This window comes from Hemiscyllium ocellatum, chromosome 48, assembly GCF_020745735.1.
Source record: "Hemiscyllium ocellatum isolate sHemOce1 chromosome 48, sHemOce1.pat.X.cur, whole genome shotgun sequence".
NCBI classification, from domain to species: domain Eukaryota; kingdom Metazoa; phylum Chordata; class Chondrichthyes; order Orectolobiformes; family Hemiscylliidae; genus Hemiscyllium; species Hemiscyllium ocellatum.
This window is the reverse complement of record NC_083448.1, coordinates 13359685-13379418: the sequence shown is the minus strand read 5'-3', so window position 1 is coordinate 13379418 and position 19734 is coordinate 13359685. Positions and strand designations below refer to the sequence as shown.

Here is a 19734-nt window from a genome sequence, read left to right as displayed (position 1 = left end):
GGGTGGGGAGTGCTGCTGGCTGCTGGTGGAGGGTGGGGAGGGGGACTGATCCCATTTCCCTTGTGCCCCGGGGGGGGGGGCGGAGTGACGCTTCGGAAGTTTCCAAAGGGCTCGGTGACTTGAGAGGTTTCTCCAGCCCCCTCGCCTTTCGGAGTCAACTTGTGATCCAGGTACCGCGGGGCAATCCCAGCAGGTGGAGAGTCTAGCCCCTTTTCCCTGGGGGAGGAAGGGGAGGGAGAGGAGGGAAAGAGAGAGAGAGAGGAGGGCAGGGGAAGGGAGGGGAGAAGAGACGAGAGGGGAGGAGAGGGAGAGGGGAGGAGAGGGAGAGGGGGAGGGGAGGAGGGAAAGAGAGAGAGGAGGGCAGGGGAGGGAAGAGGAGACGAGAGGGGAGGAGAGGGAGAAGGAAGGAGGGAAAGAGAGAGGGAGAGGAGGGCAGGGGAAGGGAGGGGAGAGGAGGGCAGGGGAAGGGAGGGGAGAGGAGGGCAGGGGAAGGGAGGGGAGAGGAGGGCAGGGGAAGGGAGGGGAGAGGAGGGCAGGGGAAGGGAGGGGGGAGGAGACGAGAGGGGAGGAGAGAGCAGAGGAGACGAGGAGAGGGACGGGACGGGACGGAGGTCGGGGAGGAGAGACCGCGCTCGGACATGGGGGTCCTCCCGGAGAACAGGAGCGGCTCGGCGCTGCCGCTGAACGGTTCTGCTCGGCCCGCTGCCAGCCCTCCCCGGGCCATCGCCCTGGGTGTGACGCTGGGCTCCTTCATCCTGTTCGCCCTGCTGGGCAACGTGCTGGTGGTGCTGTCGGTGGTGTGCCACCGGCCCCTGCAGACGGTCACCCACTACTTCACGGTCAACCTGGCGGTGGCCGACCTGCTGCTGAGCTGCAGCGTGCTGCCCCTGTCCGCCTGGCTGGAGGTGCAGGGCCAGTGGCCGCTCGGCCGGCTCCTCTGTGATATCTGGGCGGCGCTGGACGTCCTCTGCTCCACCGCCTCCATCCTCAGCCTGTGCGTGATCTCCGTCGAGCGGTACATCGGGGTGAGCCACCCGCTGCGGCACCCGGCCCTGGTGACCCCGGGGAGGGCTCTCTGCGCCCTGCTGGGCGTCTGGTGCTTGGCCCTGGTCATCTCGGTGGGGCCGCTGATGGGCTGGAAGGAGCCGCCGCCCCCCGACCACACCGTGTGCCGGGTGACCGAGGAGCCCGGCTACGTGCTCTTCTCCGCCCTGGGCTCCTTCTACGCGCCGCTGGCCGTCATCCTGGTGATGTACGGCCGGGTCTACCTGGTGGCCAGGCGGGAAACCAGGAGCCTGGAGGAGGGCAGGAAGAGGGGGGCGGGGGGACGGGTCAGCTTACGCATCCACCGGCCGGGGAAGAGGGGGGACGCGCTGAACCAGGGCCAGAGGGCGGGAGAGGTCAGGTCCCAGCTGAAGACCCCGTTCTCAGTCCTGCTCTTCAAGTTCACCAGGCAGAAGAAAGCGGCCAAGACCCTGGGCATCGTGGTCGGGGGCTTCATACTCTGCTGGCTCCCGTTTTTCGTGGTCCTACCCTTAGGTAAGAAACCACTCTTGTCCTGTCAATGCTTCACTTGTCAGAATGGTGTGGGAAAAGTTGCCTCTCTCTCTCTCTCTCTCTCTGAGTCTTGGAGTTGGCCAGGGTTGGAGGGTTTGAGCTGCACAGACGAGCGGAAAGGGGCCGGGGATATTTGACCCGGTGCGTTAGAGAGCCGAGGTGTGAAATCTCCCTAAGGTAAGCCCCCTCCCCTCCCCTCCTCTCCCCTCCCCTCCCCTCCACGGACAATAGCCCCCAGCCTCTCCCTGAAGCTCATAACTTTGTAAATCTGGTCTTTTTTTTTCCCCAGATTTGGTGGGGTGGGGGAAGGAGAGGAAAAAAAGAGTCCAGAAGTAGAGGGCATGGGCTTTGGGGGTGAGAAGAAGAAAGATTTCAAAAGGGATCTCAGGGCCAGCTTTTTCACACAGAGGTTGGTGCGTGATGAGCTGCCAGAGGCAGTGGAGGAGGCTGGTACAATTAGAGCATTTAAAAGGCACTTGGAAGGGTATATGAATAGGAAGGGTTTGGAGCCCCGGGGGCCAGGTTGGGCTGGGATATGTGGTCGGTGTGAGCGAGTTAGACCGAAGTTAAAACCTTGCTGTGTTTGCGTGCTGCACATCTCCCCGATTCTGAGAGTGTGACAGTGGTCACCACTGTCTCAGTGATGTTTTCTAAAAGGGGGTCTCCGTTTGGAACTGATCATGAAACATTTTACCGTGGACCACTGCTGACCTTTGCGTCGGGGTACGAACCGTGGGGAATGTTCTGTCGGAGGGTACAATGTTGTCAAATTTTCGCCGAGACAGAACAGAAACGAGGGCAGTTGCTTTGAGCAGCAAACAATATTCAGTCACTAGTGAGGTAGATGTCAGGCTGATGTGGAGACTCGAGTCGAGAGTGTGTTACTGGGAAAGCGCGGCATCCACGCGGGTTTCAGCAAAAGTTTGAATAAGCAGCAGCGGTGACTGAGCCCCCTCGGATAGTAGTAGTCGGGGGCATAAATAAGGGAACAGAAGGTTATTACCAGCTCCGATATTGAGTGAGAGAGTAAAACTATCACCCAGCGTCGGTGGAATCCGTTACAACAGAGTGAGGGTGAGGGACTAACTACGGTCGTGTCAGAAGGTGTATGGAGAAAAACAGACACTGACAACGGAGGAGAGAAATTTCAATCTCGAAACAAAAGTCAAACTGACTCAAGCAGGAGTGGGCCGGGCGGGGTGAAAGACAGAGAGAGGGAGCGTGACCGAATCCAACAGAGCGCGTCAGAATGCAGTTGGGTTAAATAATTGTACCACAACGCAACCATTCCGGTCTCATATTATCTGCACCATAAATTATCGGCTGAAATAAAGCGCATTCGGTCTTCAGAGGAATGGGTAGGTGGATTGGCCCTGCTAAATTGCTAAAGTGTCCAGGGACGAGTCATGGAAAATGCATGGTTACAGCGAGAGGGTGGTGTGGGTGGGGGAAGCCGATTGGTGTGGACTCGATGGGCCGAATGGCCTGCTTCCACACCATGGGGATTTCACGATGCAATATTTTTTTCCCCTTGTAGTGAACTTATTAGGCAGGGTGCCTGTCAGTAAAGAGAAAGGAGTTTTTATTTGTTTCTCAGGAACTATGTTTTTGCTCCAGTCGGAACCAATATTTTTTCAGCATTACTCAGGCTTTCTTGGGTGAAAAAGCACAGGAAGCCGTGGGATGTTCAGAGTGAGGATATCAAAAGGAAATGGACAGTTTTCTTTCGCGCAAGTTCAGAATTGCAGCCACAGAAGAGAGACCCCGAGTCGTACTAAAAAGTTGGCGAACGCACCAAGAAAGGCCACACAAAAAAAAACTATGCAATGGGACTTGAGGTGACACGAGGACTCGATTGCAGTTCGGTAAATGAAACAGGAGATTGCAAGAATGATAGGTCAGCCACAACCGCCTCTATAACAAACGGAATGCCAGCCCGTCGATTGCGCCGGTTTCAGGTGACCACAAAAAGAAAATATGAAAAGATATTGAATTTTGGTGAAACAAACAAGGATAGAATTTATCCAATTAAAAGTCGGGTCTTGGGTAGTGCTGTGGTAAGACAGACTGAAAGGTTCAGGAATGTAATTTTTTCATGTCTGCGTTCCGTATAAACAAGGTGATGTGAAGTGTGCTTGTGTTCAAAGCACAGACATTTGAGTCGTTGGAAGATGTACTAGATCTTGGTGAGGCCTCTGGTAGAGAACTATGTCGAGTTGTGGTCGCCCTGTTGTATAACTGATGTTATTAAGCTGCAGGAAGTTCAAAAGGCATGGACCAGGCTATTGTCAGGAATGGAGGGTTTGAGTTCGAAGGAGAGGCTAGATCTGCTGGGATTTGTTTCAGTTAAGTTCAGGAGGTAACCTTAAGAGGTTTATTATATCATAAGATTTACAGTTAAGGTGAATATCATGTTTCTTTTCTGGACAGTGGGGGGAGAGGGATTTCAAAACTGGGGACATATTTTTAAGGTAAGGGGAGAAATATGTAAAACATATTAGAGGACATAAAAAGAGATTAAAACATTAAAAGTCATTGAAGCTTTTTAAAAACAGTGGGTCATGAGCGAATAAACATCTCGAGGAAATGATGGATGCAGATACAGTTATAACGTTTCAAAGGAATTTACATGAGTACATGAATAAGAAATGTTCCAAGGGTGATGACCAAGCACAGACAAGTGGGACAAGTTTAGTTCAGGATTATGGTCGAAGGATCTGTTTCTATGGTGAACGACTCTATGACTTGAAATGGGGTGAGAAGGACCACTGGTAGAAATACAATGGGCCTTACCTATATGTAAAACAAGAGAAATCTGAGACCATTTAGGCCCCTGAAACTTCTTGTTGTTGGTAAGATGATGGTTGATGTTGTGTTTCACACTCCACATTCTCATCCAAACCAGATAAATACTCTTCAGAGGAATCACAGGTTAAGATAATCAGACAGTTAGATAGGGAACTTTTTCCCTAGATGGTGATGGCGAGCATGAGAGGACATTGCTTTAAGTGGAGGGGTGATAGATACCGGACACATCAGAGGTAGTTTCTTTACTCAGAGTAGTAGGGGCTTGGAATACACTGCCTGCAACAGGAGTCGACTCGCCAACATGAAGGGTGTTTAAATAGTCATTGGATTAACATATGGATGAAAATGGAATAGTGGAGCATATATGGGCTTCAGATTATGTTGCACTGACCTGTGGAACCAGAGGGCTGATAATGCAAATATTCAATGAGACTGAAATTGTGCCTCAGAAGGTAGAAGAGACAAAGTTCCTCAATCCTCGAATAAAATTCTCTTCAGCTCGATCCCCAAAGGACTTTTATAACAGCATTTCATAATTTTTTTTAAGTGACCCCTCCTTCTGGATTTCTTATCTACTTCCACCAAGACATTTCTCATTCTTTTGAACTCCAAAAGAAGCAAGTCCATCTGTCCAACCTGTCCTCCTGAGACCACCCACTCATCCTGGGAATCAATCAACTAAACCTTCAGTGCATTTCCATCCTCTGTTAAATAAGGAATCCAAAAACTACACACACTTATTACAATCTTGTCTCACTAATGCCTTACTAACTGAAACATAAAAATTAAGTTTAAGCTCATTCCAAATGATAAACAGTATCCCATGAGCCCTCTTGATTTTGTGCCCTACCTACACTCCACCTTATGGTATTTGTGGGTCAGATGTCACAGTTTAGATTCCACACAAAGTTTCCAGGCACAATTCACATGTTTATGCAACACATCAAACTAAAGATACAACTTTATATTACAATCTGCAACTTGAAGGCCAATTATTTCCATTTCCTGACTTCATCACAAATTTTCTTCAACTTCCCTGCAGGATGTTACTTAACCCCAAATCCAACTGGAATTTTCACAAAAACCAAATGTTACTGAATTGCACCAAACAGTGCTCTGTTTGAATCACATTGTAAAAACATTTTAATGTGGAGAAGATATCACAATCATTAGATCAATCATTTCAAGCAGCTGCCAAATCTGAATCATTTATTAAACCTGCAAACTGGTGACTTGATCAAAAGAAGGAGTCAAATGTTACGATTTTGTTTGTAAAGGATCTGTTAGTATTGTGGGACATTTCAATCCATTAAAAAGGTGCTGCACAAATGCAACTTTTCCTGTTGTTGTTATTCATGATGGCTATTTTTTTATTAAACATTAGAATTCAAGCCTTGGGGATGAAAGGGGATTAATTGTTTTTTTTCCATCAGCCTTAATTGTACTCATTACGGAATGGCACCTTCTTCCTTGCATGGTGGTAAAAAAATAAAGAGGGGGTTGGGGGAAGGGAGATCATCATTCAGGTTGCATTATGACAAATGTTTTTGTTGGGTAACCCATTCAGTTTTCAAGATGAAATGCACGCCCGATTATTTGAAATGATATTATTTTAAATAACTTAATTTTTTCATTAAATTCAACATGAAACAAATTTGATCAACACTTCCAACAATCAACAGAATACCATCCCCTTTGTGGAAATGGTATAATTATTCAGCCCTTGTGTGCTCCAGTGCTTCTCTGTGCATTTAAGACACCTGACTCTGAATTCAAAGCTTGTTTTTGCAAGGCAATAAAACAGGTTACATGTTAGTGCCAACAAATCTTCCCTTCTCCATTTACTCCACATCCTTTCATTTATGGTCCTCTCACATCTGTGCCTTTCTTAGTCTCAATTTCTCTTCTTCAGAAAAAAACACCTTTTCAAATGAAAAAATTCTTTGAGTCTTCAACAATAAAAGGGGCAAGTTCAGGATGTTTGAATGCTGAAAATATTATTCAAATGCACCAGAATTGAAGGCTTGATGCCACAGTTGCCAGTCAGTTTGAAGATTAGTGAAGAATGTGAAAAGGAGAGAGATGTGGAGACCAATCAGCCCACAGGGTGATAGTTGCTCCCACTCCCCCTAGTCATGGCTACCTCCGACTGAGAGCATGAAACAGGCAATCACATGATTATTTCTGTTTCCATGGCTCGTTTCTACTGGATCAGATTGCTAGCCTGGCACTAGGGGCCACACAGCTTGAGGCATAATTCTGCTTCAAGTTCAGCAAGACACACTCCCATTCTGCCACTCATGTACTGGAAAGATTTGCAATTCATAATCAGTCAATTTTGACATGCCAGAAATAAATCTTTCTTGGGTGGAACCTGATCCCAAAGCCTCACAGTAGAGGCAAAGATGCTACCCACGGCAGGGCAATTCCCCCTCCAATCGCCATTGGTAACAGCTCCTCAATAATTACTGGAGTGTCAGTATACCTTCACACGGTGCGAAATTACACTTCACAGGTTGGCAGTTCTTTTGATAAACTTCTCAAGTTGTTTGCACGAGGTTGAAACGACACCCTTTGTCTGACTGTCACGGTTCAACGTTAAGTCTGCGTTGAGCATTTCATCCTGATCTTAAATGCTCAAGTCACGTTTTAAGTCTTCAGTTTTGTATATTTTGCCACAGAAGTGAATGCAACCAAATTCATTTCAAAGGGCTAAAATTCAAGAACAGGGATGTACTGTTGAGGCTGCATGATGCTCTGGCCAGGCGTCTTTTGGAATATTTAAAGCAGTTCTGGGACCACATCTAGCGGGGGATGGGCTGTTCTTTGGGAGGATCCAGAGGCAGGTCGTGGGAGTGCTGCAAAAAGGACTTGGACAGGTTAGCAGCGTGGGCAAAGAAGTGGCACATGGAATACAATTTGCAAAAGTGTGAGGCCGTGCACTGTAGTAGGATGAAGAAAGGCATAGACCACTTTAGAAACAGGGAAAGGCTTCAGAAATCTAAAGGACAAACGGAATTGGGAGTCCCAGTTCAGGATTCTCTGAAGGTTAACATGCATATTCAGGTAGCAGATCAGAAGGCATAAGCATGGTTAGCTAGAGGACTAGAATATAACAGCAGAGATGTTTTTCTAAGGCTGTACAAGGCTCTAGTCAGGCTGCAATTGGAACATTGAGAAGTTTTGGACCCTGGTCTAAGGAAGGATGTGCTGGAGTTGGAGGAGGTCCAGAGTACCCCACGCTTGAATGGCTTGTCACATGAGGAGCAATTGAGGACTCTGGGTCTATGCTGGATGCAACTCAGAAGGATGAAGAGGAATCTCATTGAAACTTAAAGAATACCGAAGCACGTGAATATATTGGAAGTGTCAAAGATCCTTCCATGATTAGGAGGGAAAAGGACCCAAGAGGACAGCCTCAGCATAATGCAATGACCTTGTGCGACTGAGGGGAGAAGGCATTTCTTCAGCCAAAGGGTGGTGAATCTGTGGAACTCATTGCCGCAGAGGTCTGTGGAGGCCTAGTCATCGAGCATATTTAAGACAGAGATAGACAGGTTCTCAACCAGAAAGGGAATCAAGTGTGATAAGGAGAAGGAAAGAGAATGGCATTGAGAAATGTGTCAGCCATGTTCAAATGAAGGAGAAGACGTGATGAGTTGAATGGCCTAATTTTGCGATTATAGCTTATGGTCTAAGTTGAAAACACAAGATTGGTGACGATCAGTTATAATTTGCTCACAGCTATTCTTGGTGTTTCTGGTCGGACCAAAGTTTTGCGGCTATGTTTTATAAATTGATGAAGCGAAAATCACCAGACCCAGTGCATTGGCAAGGATTTGGTCCCTTTTAAACATTTACTTGGACTGAAGGGAAAACAGGAGCCTTTCAAACAGGAAGGTCACAAGGGTGATGAGGTTTCTCAAAGAGAAAGCACTATGAACTTTATTGGAAATGAAGAGTTAAGAACCACAGGAGACTATCCAGAAGAGAACATAGCCTGTCTAGAAACACTCAGGCTGTTCCTATGGTATCATTGAGAACTGTGCCCAGTCACATATCATGAGTGTTTTCGGTGTCCACCTCGGTGTGCTACAAAGCAGCTGCATCATTTGGATCAAGCCACATTTCACAATTGTCCTTTTAGTTCTGCTTTGGAAAGACTAAAGAACTAAAAGGGATCAGAATATTCCTGTTAAGGCACAAGAGTGTGTTACAGGTTACACCTCTGAACTTGAACAATCACAGAAGTACATGCAAGGTCCACATTGGCTTACAGCAGAGTATTGTCTCTGGAACTGAACAGTTGTCAACAACCACCTGTAACTCCTAGTATCAAAGTTTTCAATCATTTCTTTCAACTGTCCCAAGTTTGTAATTTCATGTACTATCTTCCAGCCCTCTGGTACAGAGGATCAGGAGGAGAGAAACAGGGTGCTTTCCCTCAGGTAGGTTTCAGTGTGACAAGGACACTGCATGCATTCCCTCTCCATGTACTTCTAAAGACAAAACGTGAAATGGATTTTTTCTGGAAAACGAAATACCTGTATCTCAGCTGGACTGTTAGTCAGTCTCAGAACTTTCCAACTGGACAACTGATGTTGTCAAAACATAGATTCTGTGAACAGACCCAGCATGAACAATTGAAAGTTCTCCTTCTCCTCAAGAATGAAAGACAAAATATTCTTCCTCATATTGTTTTTCTCCTATACTGTACAATACCATTAAAAAAAACCTGAGGAAATGTGCCAAATGAAAAAAGGCAAAGAGACATGATAATAACTGGTTATTCTCAGCATCATCTAGTGGAGTCCTCAACTCATCCATTTACTTATTTTCCATTCAGATTAAGAGCAGGCTCCCACATCCAAGTTTGACAATGGGACAGAGATCAAGTAGACTTTAAGTAGAGCGCCACTCTTGATGAAGGGCTTTTGCCCGAAATGTCGATTTTCCTGCTCCTCGGATGCTGCCTGAACTGCTGTGCTTTTCCAGCACCACTCTAATCTCAACTCAAGTAGAGCGCATGTAAGTGAGAATATTACCGAGAGACATGGACAGGTTCGTGATCAGGTCAACTCTGTGTGTAAGCCAAGTCGAGTAATCACCAATTACAGTCAAAGCAGAGAAACAAAAACATGAATAAATTAAACATTAATCAAGATTTTTGTTAAAGGGAAAACTTAGCTTTGAACTTAATTCAGGAACACTTGTGCTGCAATAACCTGTATGGAATGCAACCATTTGAAGAGATTAATGACCGATGATAAAACACGTTGGTTTATAAGGTTGGTCCAGCAAATCTGGAGGTTATTGCGGATGGCTTGCTAGATTTATAGAACAATAAATAAGGTGTGACAGGTTTGTGTAATTAGTTTCTGGCGTGTCTATGTCTGTTTTGGTCTCAATAGCTCCAAGGCCATCCGTGATGCATGTTGTCAATGTGTGAAGTCTGCTCTCAACTTTCCAATATCTTAAGCATTTTCTCACACTTTTGTCAGTTCTTTGAAATTCTAGATATTCCAAACATAGTAGCTTGAGTTGGGCTGTCAAGTGTACATGCTTGTCAAGTTACTTGTCTCGCACTTATCGGGGCAGAATGGCAACAGCGTCAAATTCTCATGGGAACACCAATTGTTACAGTCTGAGATTAAGGTGCAGACAGTTTACAAGTTAATGCTGATTGGGTGTGGTGTTGACATGCGGAATGTACCAGGCAAATATTATTCCCTGGCCATTTTAAATGTTCCGCCAGCCATGCTGATTTTGATAGATTGAGGTTTTGATATGGTAAATTCCTTGAGGTTTCTTAAGCTTATGCAGGATTTGAATGTTGGGATAAAAGCACATGACTTTAGAGTCATACAGCACCAAAGAAGCCCTTCAGTCCATCCAATATGTGCTGATCTATCTACACTTATCCCACTTGTTTCAGTGCTTATAGCTTTTCACCCGAGTAGCAATTGCCACATTTGTGCATCTCTTGCATGCAACATTTTAAACAAAATCTAACAGTTCAGTTTTGGTAAATTAGTAAAGCCACAAAGTGCCAAAACGTGAACAACAGTTTATGTTTCTATAATATTCAACACTGTAACACACTGATCATAAAGACATATCACAGGATTATTGCAAAGCAAATATGATCTCGAGACACATGACAGACATCAGATGCCAGAAAGTCAGATGACCCAAAGATTCATCAAAACCCTACATTTCAAGGTTTATCAGAACACAGAACATTACAGTGCAGTACAGGCCCTTCGGCCCTCGATGTTGTGCCGCCGGTGCTGAAGCCTATCTCACCTACACTATTCCATTCTCATCTATATACCTATCCAATGACCATTTAAATGCCTGTAAAGTTGGCAAGTCTACAACTGTTGCAGGCAGTGCATTCCACTCCCCTACTACACTGAGTAAACAAACTACCTCTGACATCTATCCTCTATCGATCACCCCTCAATTTGAAGCTATGGCCCCTCGTGCTTGCCATCACCATCCGAGGAAAAAGGGTCTCACTGTCCACCCAATGTGGTTATCTTGTGTGTCTCAACTATGTCACCTCTCAACCTTCTTCTCTCTAACGAAAACAGCCTCAAGTTCCTCAACCTTTCCTCATAAGACCTTCCCTCTGTACCAGGCATCATCTCTTCTGGACACTTTCCAAAGCTTCCACATCCTTCCTATAATGCGGTGACCAGAACTACACGCAATACTCCAAGTGCGGCCGCACCAGAGTTTTGTACAGCTGCCACTTGACCTCATGGTTCCGAAACTCAATCCCTCTACTAATAAAAGCTGACACACTGTCTGCCTTCTTAACAACCCTATCAACTTGGGTGGCCATTTTCAGATTTCTATGTACATGGACACCAAGATCTCTCTGCTCATCTACACTGCCAAGAATCTTACCATTTGCCCAAAACTCTGCATTCACTCCTTCCAAAGTGAATCACCTCATACTTTTCTATATTAAACTCCATATGCCACCTCTGCAGCTTATCTATATCCCGCTGTAACCTACAACATCCTTCGGCACTATCCACAACTCCATCCACCTTAGTGTCATCTGCAAATTTACTAACCATTCTTCTACGCCCTCATCCAGGTAGTTTATAAAAATGACAAACAGCACTGGACTCAAAACAGATCCTTGTGGTACCTCACGAGCAACTGAACTCCAGAATGAACATTTCCAGTCAACTACCACCTTCTGTCTTCTTTCAGCTCACCAATTTCTGATCCAAACCACTGAATCGACCTCAATCCCATGACTCTGTATTTTGTGCAGGAGCATACCATGGGAAATGCCTTACTGAAATCCATATCCACCACAACAACTGCTTTACCTGCATCCACCTGTTTGATCATCTTCTCAAAGAACTCCAGAAGGTTTGTGATGCACGCCCTACCCTTTACAAAATTGTGTTGACTATCCCTAACCAACTTATTCCTATTAAGGTGATTATAAATCCTACCTCTTCTAACCTTTTCCAATACTTTACCCACAACCAAAGGAAGGCTCAGTGGTCTGTAACTACCAGGGTTGTTCTACTCCCCTTCTTGAACAAGGAAACATTTGCGATCCTCGAGTCTTCTGGCACGCTTCCTGTAGGCAATGACAACAAAAGATCAAAGCCAAAGGCTCAGCAATCTCCTTCCTGACTTCCCAGAGAATCCTACATAAATCCCCTTGGCTGGTTGGGATTTATTCTATTTTCACACTTTCCAAAATTTCTAACACCACCTCCTTGTGAACCTCATTCCCATCTATCACCTACCTACCACACTTATCTCGCACCTGGCTGGGTTCAGTACTAAATCTAATATGGGCTCACCCTTGTTGGCCTGTCTACATACTGTGTCAGTAAACCCTCTTGTATACAATGGACAAAAACTCACCCATCTAAAGTACGTATTCCCAGTCAATATTTGGGAAGTTGAAATCCCCCATAACAATTACCCTGTTGCTCTCGCTCCCACTGAAAATAATCTTTCCTTTCCTCTAAATGTCTGGGCCTATTCAGAGGCCTGTAGAAAACCCCAACAGGGTGACCTCTCCTTTGTTGTTTCTCATCTCAGCCCATACTACCTCAATTGACAACTCCTCAAACATCCTTTCTGCAGCCATTAGACCACCTTCTCTGTTCTTACTGAAACATCTAAATCCCGGAACCTGAAACAACAACTATTCCTGTCACTGCTCTGTGTCTCTGAAATAGGCACAACATCAAAATCCCAGGTACCGACCCATGATGCAAATTCACCCAGCTCGTTACAGATGTTCCTGGCATTCAATTGACACACTTCAAACCAACGTTTTAGCTCACCGGTGTCCTCTTGCAACCCTGAAACCTCATTTCAGACCTCCCCACTCTCAACCTCCTCTATACTTGAACTACAATTTAGTTTCCCATCCCCCTGCTGAATTAGTTTAAACCCATCCAAAGAATATTAGCAAATTTCCACCCCTAGGATACTGGTGCCCCTCTGGTTCAGGTGAAGACCATCCTGTTTGTAGAGGTCCCACCTACCCCAGAAAGAGCCCCATTTATCCAAGAATCCAAAACCCTCCCTCGCTGCACCATCCCTCTGCTCAACTCCTCTCTCCCCCTATTCCTCCTCTCACAAGCACGTGGAACTGGCAACAAACTAGAGATAACAACTCTTTGTCCTCGCTCAACGCTTCCACCCTTTCTCCCTGAATTTCTGCCTGAAATCCCCATCTCTCTTCCTATGTCATGGGTGCCTATGTGGACCACAACTTGGGGCTGCTCCCCCTCCCTTGCAAGGATTCCGAGCACACGATCGGAGATCTATCACGAACCCTGGCACGTGGGAGGCAACACACAAACTGCACGTCTCTCTCAATCCCACAGAACCTCCTGTCTGTACCCCTAACTATGGAGTCCATAATGACTAACGCTCTGCTCCTCTTCTCCCTTCCCTTCTGAGCAAAGGGGACAGACTCTGCCAGAGACCTTGGAAATAACAAAACAAAAATGAGGCAAAGAAATGTAGGAACAATAATCCAGAGCTGGAAGCAATGAAAACAATTGCTAGAGACACGGACAGAGACAGAGAGAGAGACAGAGAGAGAGACAGAGAGAGAGAGACAGAGAGAGAGAGAGAGAGACAGAGAGAGTGAGAGACAGAGAGAGAGAGAGAGAGAGAAATTGTAATTGGGAATGCACAAGAGGCCACAATGAGAGAGGTGCATGTTTCAGAGTCATTTATGAGGTTGGAAGGTAACTCAGAAAGGAGGTGGGAGCAAAGCCAGGGAGACATATAAAATAACTGGTGAAAATTGTAAAATTTTGACGGGCATGGAAGTAAATGCAGGCCAAAAGAAAACATGAGATGAAGTCACCAACAGCCTGGTTAAATCACAGAATGTTGTCAGCAAGAGAGTTGGTGTCAGAAGCTTGGATCAGGATTGCGAGCGGGAACCGAAATAATGCCCACACACTCTTCACAGAAGATTGGGACAATTCCTGCAGAGGTCATTTCACCTAAAACTGAATTCTGATAAATGGGATGCTGCAGCATCAAAACTTGAATTTGTATAGCACCTTGAACATAAGTTGTCTGTACAAGTGGCACTCAGTCTTGGAAATAAATTTAAACTTAATTTAAACTGAAACATAAATGAGGATGTGAAGTTGCAGCAACGGAGAGTTTTACAAAGGGAATTACAAAGCTTCAGTCCTGTCGAATGTAAGGCATGGTTATAAATGATGGAGATGAGAATATAGGAGAGGCATGGTCAGAAATTTTGCAGATGACACCAAAATTGGCAGTGCAGTGGACACCGAAGGAGGTTATGTAAGAGGACAATGGGATCTTGATCAACCAGGCCTGTGGGCCAAGGAATGGCAGATGGACTTTAACTCAATGACATCTGAGGTGTGGCATTTTGGTCAGACAAAGTAGGGTAGGACTTACACTGTTAATGGTAGTGTTATCAGAGAGACCGGGGTGGGGGGCTGCAGGTACATAGTTCATTGAAAGTGATATCGCACGTAGACAGGGTGGTGAAGAATGCACCTTTGCCTTAGTCAGTCAAAGCAGTGAATAAAGAAGTTGGGAGATCATGTTACAGCATTACAAAACATTACGAAGGTCAGACTTGGAGTACTACATACGAGTGTGGTTGCCCTGCTACAGGAAGGATGTTATTAAATTGTCAACGATGTAGAAGAGATTTACCAGGATGTTACTGGGACTAGAGGGTTTGAGATACAAGGGGAGACTGGATAGGCTGGTATGCCTTTCTCTGGAGCAGAGGGTTTATAAAATCATCAGAGGCATGGATCAGGTGAACAGCCAAGGTCTTTTCTCAAGAGGAGGGGTATCCAAAACTGGAGGGCATAGAGAAACAGATATCTGATAAACACACAATCCACCAGCTCCTCAGAGACAAACCCAAACAGACAGACACAATGCAACCAAAAACTACAGCCATGTTACTTTATATCCAAGATGCATCAGAAATGATTCCCAGACTAGTCAGACCACTTGGCATCATGGTAGCCCACAAACCTACCCACATTTAAACAGCGACAAATGAAACTAAAGGATCCATTATAAACAACCAGCAAAACTAACATCACTTACAAGATACCATGCAAGAACGGTTTAAAAAAAAACACTACAGTGGACAAACAAGCAGGAATCTTGCCACCAGGATACACGAACACCAACTGGCCACCGAAAGACATGACCCACTATCATTAGTTTCTGCACATACAAGGAAGGACACCACTTTGACTGAGACAACACACACATCCTCAGACAGACAAAACAAAGCCATGCATGAGAATTCTTAGGAGGCATGACATTCTAACCAGAACTCCATTAATAAACACATCGATTTAGACCCCATCTACTTCCTCTTCAAAGAGAGAGAGCCGGAAGTAACATCACACAGGTTAAGAAAACAAGACCTATAAATAGAAAGGAGGGACATGCCACCAGCACTTCACCGGAGACTCTCACCAATCTTTTTACCCTGTATAGTGATGAAAACAACCCATCTAGCTCAGAGAGCGAACTTACGTACTTATCAACCTGAGCTACAAGTCCTCTCAAAAATCACTAACTTTCTATGACCATCTAATTGCCTGAAAAGTGCCTACAACATTTTGATGTCTCCCTTCAATTGAGGCAAATGGAGTTTGGGTTACTCATATCCTTCTTGTGTTTTATATAACTCTGATTAGTCCTTTTTCTATTTCAGGGATATCGAATTGTGACTTTGTATTCTGCAAGAACCACAGTACAGTTGATTATAACATCATATGTGTGCTTTCATTCTGCTTGACAGCAAACTGCACAATGTACTGAAATTATGTGCCTCTTGCATCCATCACAGAACAAAGGAGTTTCAGGCTCATAATAACCAATCTTGTGCAATACAATAAAAATGACTAAACACCTTTGATTTTAAGATGTTCTTTGGAAGCATTCACATAAAAGCTGCTTCATTTAGGACCATTCAGTTGCCAAGTCAGTAGTCTTTATTGATCCATGTTTATCTATAACTATTCAGATAATGTGCTACTCAAGTGTTTCAGTCAAATAGTACAAATTCATGCGAGGGAAAGTTCAATATTTGAGAGAGTACGGAACAGATATATTAGTAGATGAAATGAAGTACGGATAGGAGGAACTTAATATGATACATAAATACTGCTACTGATCTGTTGGGCTGAATGATCTTGTTTGATATGCCTGAGCATTGGGCCAGTTCTTTACTCACATATAGAATTATAGCCTACATTTATCACATTTGTCATGTCATTTGTCATGACATACAGGGCCATCTACGAAACAGCCTGATCGCCTCGATTATAAACAGGGGCTACTCTTATCTTGAAGAGGAGACAGAAGTATGGAATGGGGTTACCAACCTTGAACATAAATGATTTTAAGGAATGAGACTTCTGAATCATTCCATCACTTGAAGCCCATGTTCCTGACCTTGACATACAAAGAGAAATATCCATTTAACAATTTCTGCTGGGAGTCTACTTTTATAACCTATTAATCAAGAATCAAACAGTACACTGAACTGTACTTGCCTGGAGCCTTCCACACCAAAGCTCTGATCACAATGACAACTCCTGATCCTGGCCTGACATTGTCTCCATGAAGGCAGTGGAGATTCTTCTTTCTGTTCACACGTTTCAAAGTTAAGTGTCTCGCGTTCCATCTCACACCCATGTATCATTTTAAAAACTCAATTTATATATATTTTTTAAAAGCAGTGGTAGCCTTTTCATCTAAGTGAAATCACATCCTCTGAAATCACATTAATCATGACAGGCAACAAGAAAAAATGTTTTCATCTATTTGTCCATAGAACCTTGAGATCATAATGATTTATCAAACACACATTGGAGAAATAGTCTCCAATGGTAACAGAGTGCAAGTGGTTCAAGTGCCTGCTGTCTATTTAAGATGAATAACAAGATCAGATAAATGCACATGAAATGAATTGTATTCCAAGCTTCGTAGGATCTTTGTATTATTTTACTTATGCAATACCTCTGAATACAAAGTTGCTGTTTGAACTTGGCAATCACAGACAGAAAGGTTTTAACATCAACCCATTGCTTCTCCTGCTGTGTTTCTCCTTCCCTCAGCCTTTGAAGTCTCCCCTGCCACAGACTCATCTATTTGCAGTGTGGATGAAGGTACTCTTAAAAACACACACAAACCAGCGATTCAACTGAACTCACCATGAAAACTTTCAATGGCAACATAAGTGGAAGACGACAACAAAATGACCTGTGAAGCCACACTTATCTTTTCAAATTTCATCTGCCCAAATAAGACCTCTTCCATCCCACCCAGCGACTGAGAGTTCAAAACCCAAGTTATATCGTTCACTGAGACACTAGTCACAGCGGGTCTTATGTGAAGCCCAACACCAAAACTTCCTGTTACTCCAGTACACGTGCCAGTGGCCCCCTGAATCGAAACCCAACTTTCCATGAATGCCTTTAGCAGCAATGCCACTTCAAAATGATGCGAGAAACCTGCAGACATTCCACCTCACAGAAGCAGATCACAGCCAAGCAATGGGTAAAGGTGTTGCCAGTTTGAAGGATGGTCTGTTTAGCCAAAATACCAGACCAATACATCAGGGACCAAATGTTTTAGCAGGGTATGTGCCTTTTACCTGGACAATTCCCTGAAGCTGTTGTAACTCCAGCCACATGGATGACGGTGAGGTCCATGTTCCCCAGCAGTGATAAAAACAGAGTAAAAACACAACATAACGTGCATCAACCTATCCGAAGAACAAATGTATTTAAAAAGCATAAAGGCAAGGAAATCAAAGTAGTTTGTTTGCACTTCAAATGTTCAATGCAATACTGTGCAACATTTTGCTTCTGCAAACTTATGTTTCATCTAGAATATTCCAAGAGCAACTTGCTATTTCTGGTCAGTCTTGTTTTTTTTAAACCTGTGGAACAACGAATTGGGGTCACTGCCCAGCACCACTCAAGTGCTGTTGGATGATCTTGATTTGGAGGACTGACACTCACTTTCAGCCCAGTCCACATTTTCTAGCACAGGAAGCCTCAAAAGGAAGATAAATAAGCTGGACTCACAATCATGTAATAGCCATCTTTCCCAATTCAAACTGCCAACAAAAAGCATTTAACTTGACAGAGACATCGTGGTCCTCCAATAGCTCAAACTCCAAGCTTTACTGCTCGTGTAAGAAATTTGTTATCATTTTACACTTGAGCACAAATCCACTCCTCTCACACGGAGCATTATGGAATGCAGTTCGGAGGATAATACCTTTCTGATTGTTGCGGTGCACAGAGGACCTCAATTACCTTCCCACAAGTGCCCCAGCTAAATCCTACTTTTGTATTCATAAATATCAACCTTAGCGGACCACTGTTTGCAGTTTGTGGAGGATTTTGACCAGCACCTTATTAAAGTTAGCTTCAATTTAAACACAAGCTTTCACTTACAAATCCATTGTTGGGAACCGGGTCATGTAATTTCATCATTGTCATTTTCAAACTGGACTAAATTAATCCTCCTCCAATGAATCACTGATTTAAATTCAACCTGATGTCAGTGTAAGTACACACCTTAAATCATGTTTTTTTTTCTTTTACTCCCACAGGTTCTTTCTTCCCGAAGTACAAAGCCCCAGAGACCATCTTCAAAATAACATTTTGGCTTGGCTATTTTAACAGCTGCATTAACCCCATCATATACCCAGCTTCAAACAAAGAATTTAGGAAGGCATTTCAAAACATCTTGAAGGGTCAATGCTGTCACAGGAAAAAGGCATCATTTCACCCTCCCCTGAGCTACAGCCACAGTGCAGAGGGGCAAAAGCACGTAGTACGCACTCCTGTCGGGTCCAGGGAGACCTTCAAGACCTCCAAGTCTGATCGAGATTGTGAATGGAAATTATTTTCCACCCTGCCAGATCATGGAACAGAGAACAAGTGCAGGCATCTCAATGGGAGAGGTAGAACGATTCTGTGCTGCTGTTGCACTGATGCCAATGCACCTCGTGGTGAGACACACCATGCACCGGGTTTGAAACCTCAAGCTTATTCGGTTGGTGATTACGGTGATCCTGTGTGATCACGTGACTCCAGTACTAACAAGAGGTTTCCCAGAGGGGAACATCACCAATTCCACAGCTCGACAGAAATTTGCTACTTGCCATTCCAATTCTGTTCATTCATCATCACTACCATCCCCAAATGTTTTCTCATTCACTCGCGCACACAATGCTGACCATCTTCGAGAAGGTGAGGTAGGTTCAGAATAAGGCTTTATTATCGTTAGGATGGATCACCAAGATTAATTATCTTGTCAGGAATGGACTGTATCTAAGACATATTCAGCCACTTGAAGAGAAATTGCACGGATCCTCAACGATGTTGGTAATCCCTCAATTTCACACAGGTTCAATTGAAAAGTGACGTACCTGTCGCTCTGCGTTATTTAGTGAATGTTGGTTTACCTTCCCAGTTACATGTTCTAACATGTGCCACCTCATTTCTGATGGGCATTAAACACTTTTCAAATGAAACCAAGGGCAGCAAACTGCACAGGTACAAAGTCCAGGAAAGCTCCTTTTCAGCAATTCACACATGGAAGGTAAACAAAAAGTGCCATGTGCATCAAGTCCAAGGCAATGTGAACATTTTCTGAGACAAGATAGTGAACAAAGGTGCTTCAATGGATGACATTTTTACTTCACATGCAACAGCTGGAAAGATTTTACCTTTGACTTCATGACAACTCTTGATTCAAAATGACAGTTCTATAATCCTTTCTTGGAATGAAATGGCTTTATAAAATGGCACTCAAGAG

The 19734-nt window shown here is 44.4% G+C and overlaps 1 protein-coding gene across 1 annotated transcript; it reads left to right on the top strand.

Moving 5' to 3' along the window:
- Positions 1-638: 638 nt before the first annotated feature.
- Positions 639-18996, top strand: LOC132836908 (alpha-1A adrenergic receptor-like). The gene is made up of 2 exons (XM_060856475.1): positions 639-1539; positions 18524-18996. The coding sequence occupies exons 1-2, from the start codon at positions 639-641 to the stop codon at positions 18994-18996; spliced, it is 1374 nt and encodes a 457-aa protein (XP_060712458.1).
- The last annotated feature ends 738 nt before the right edge of the window (positions 18997-19734 follow it).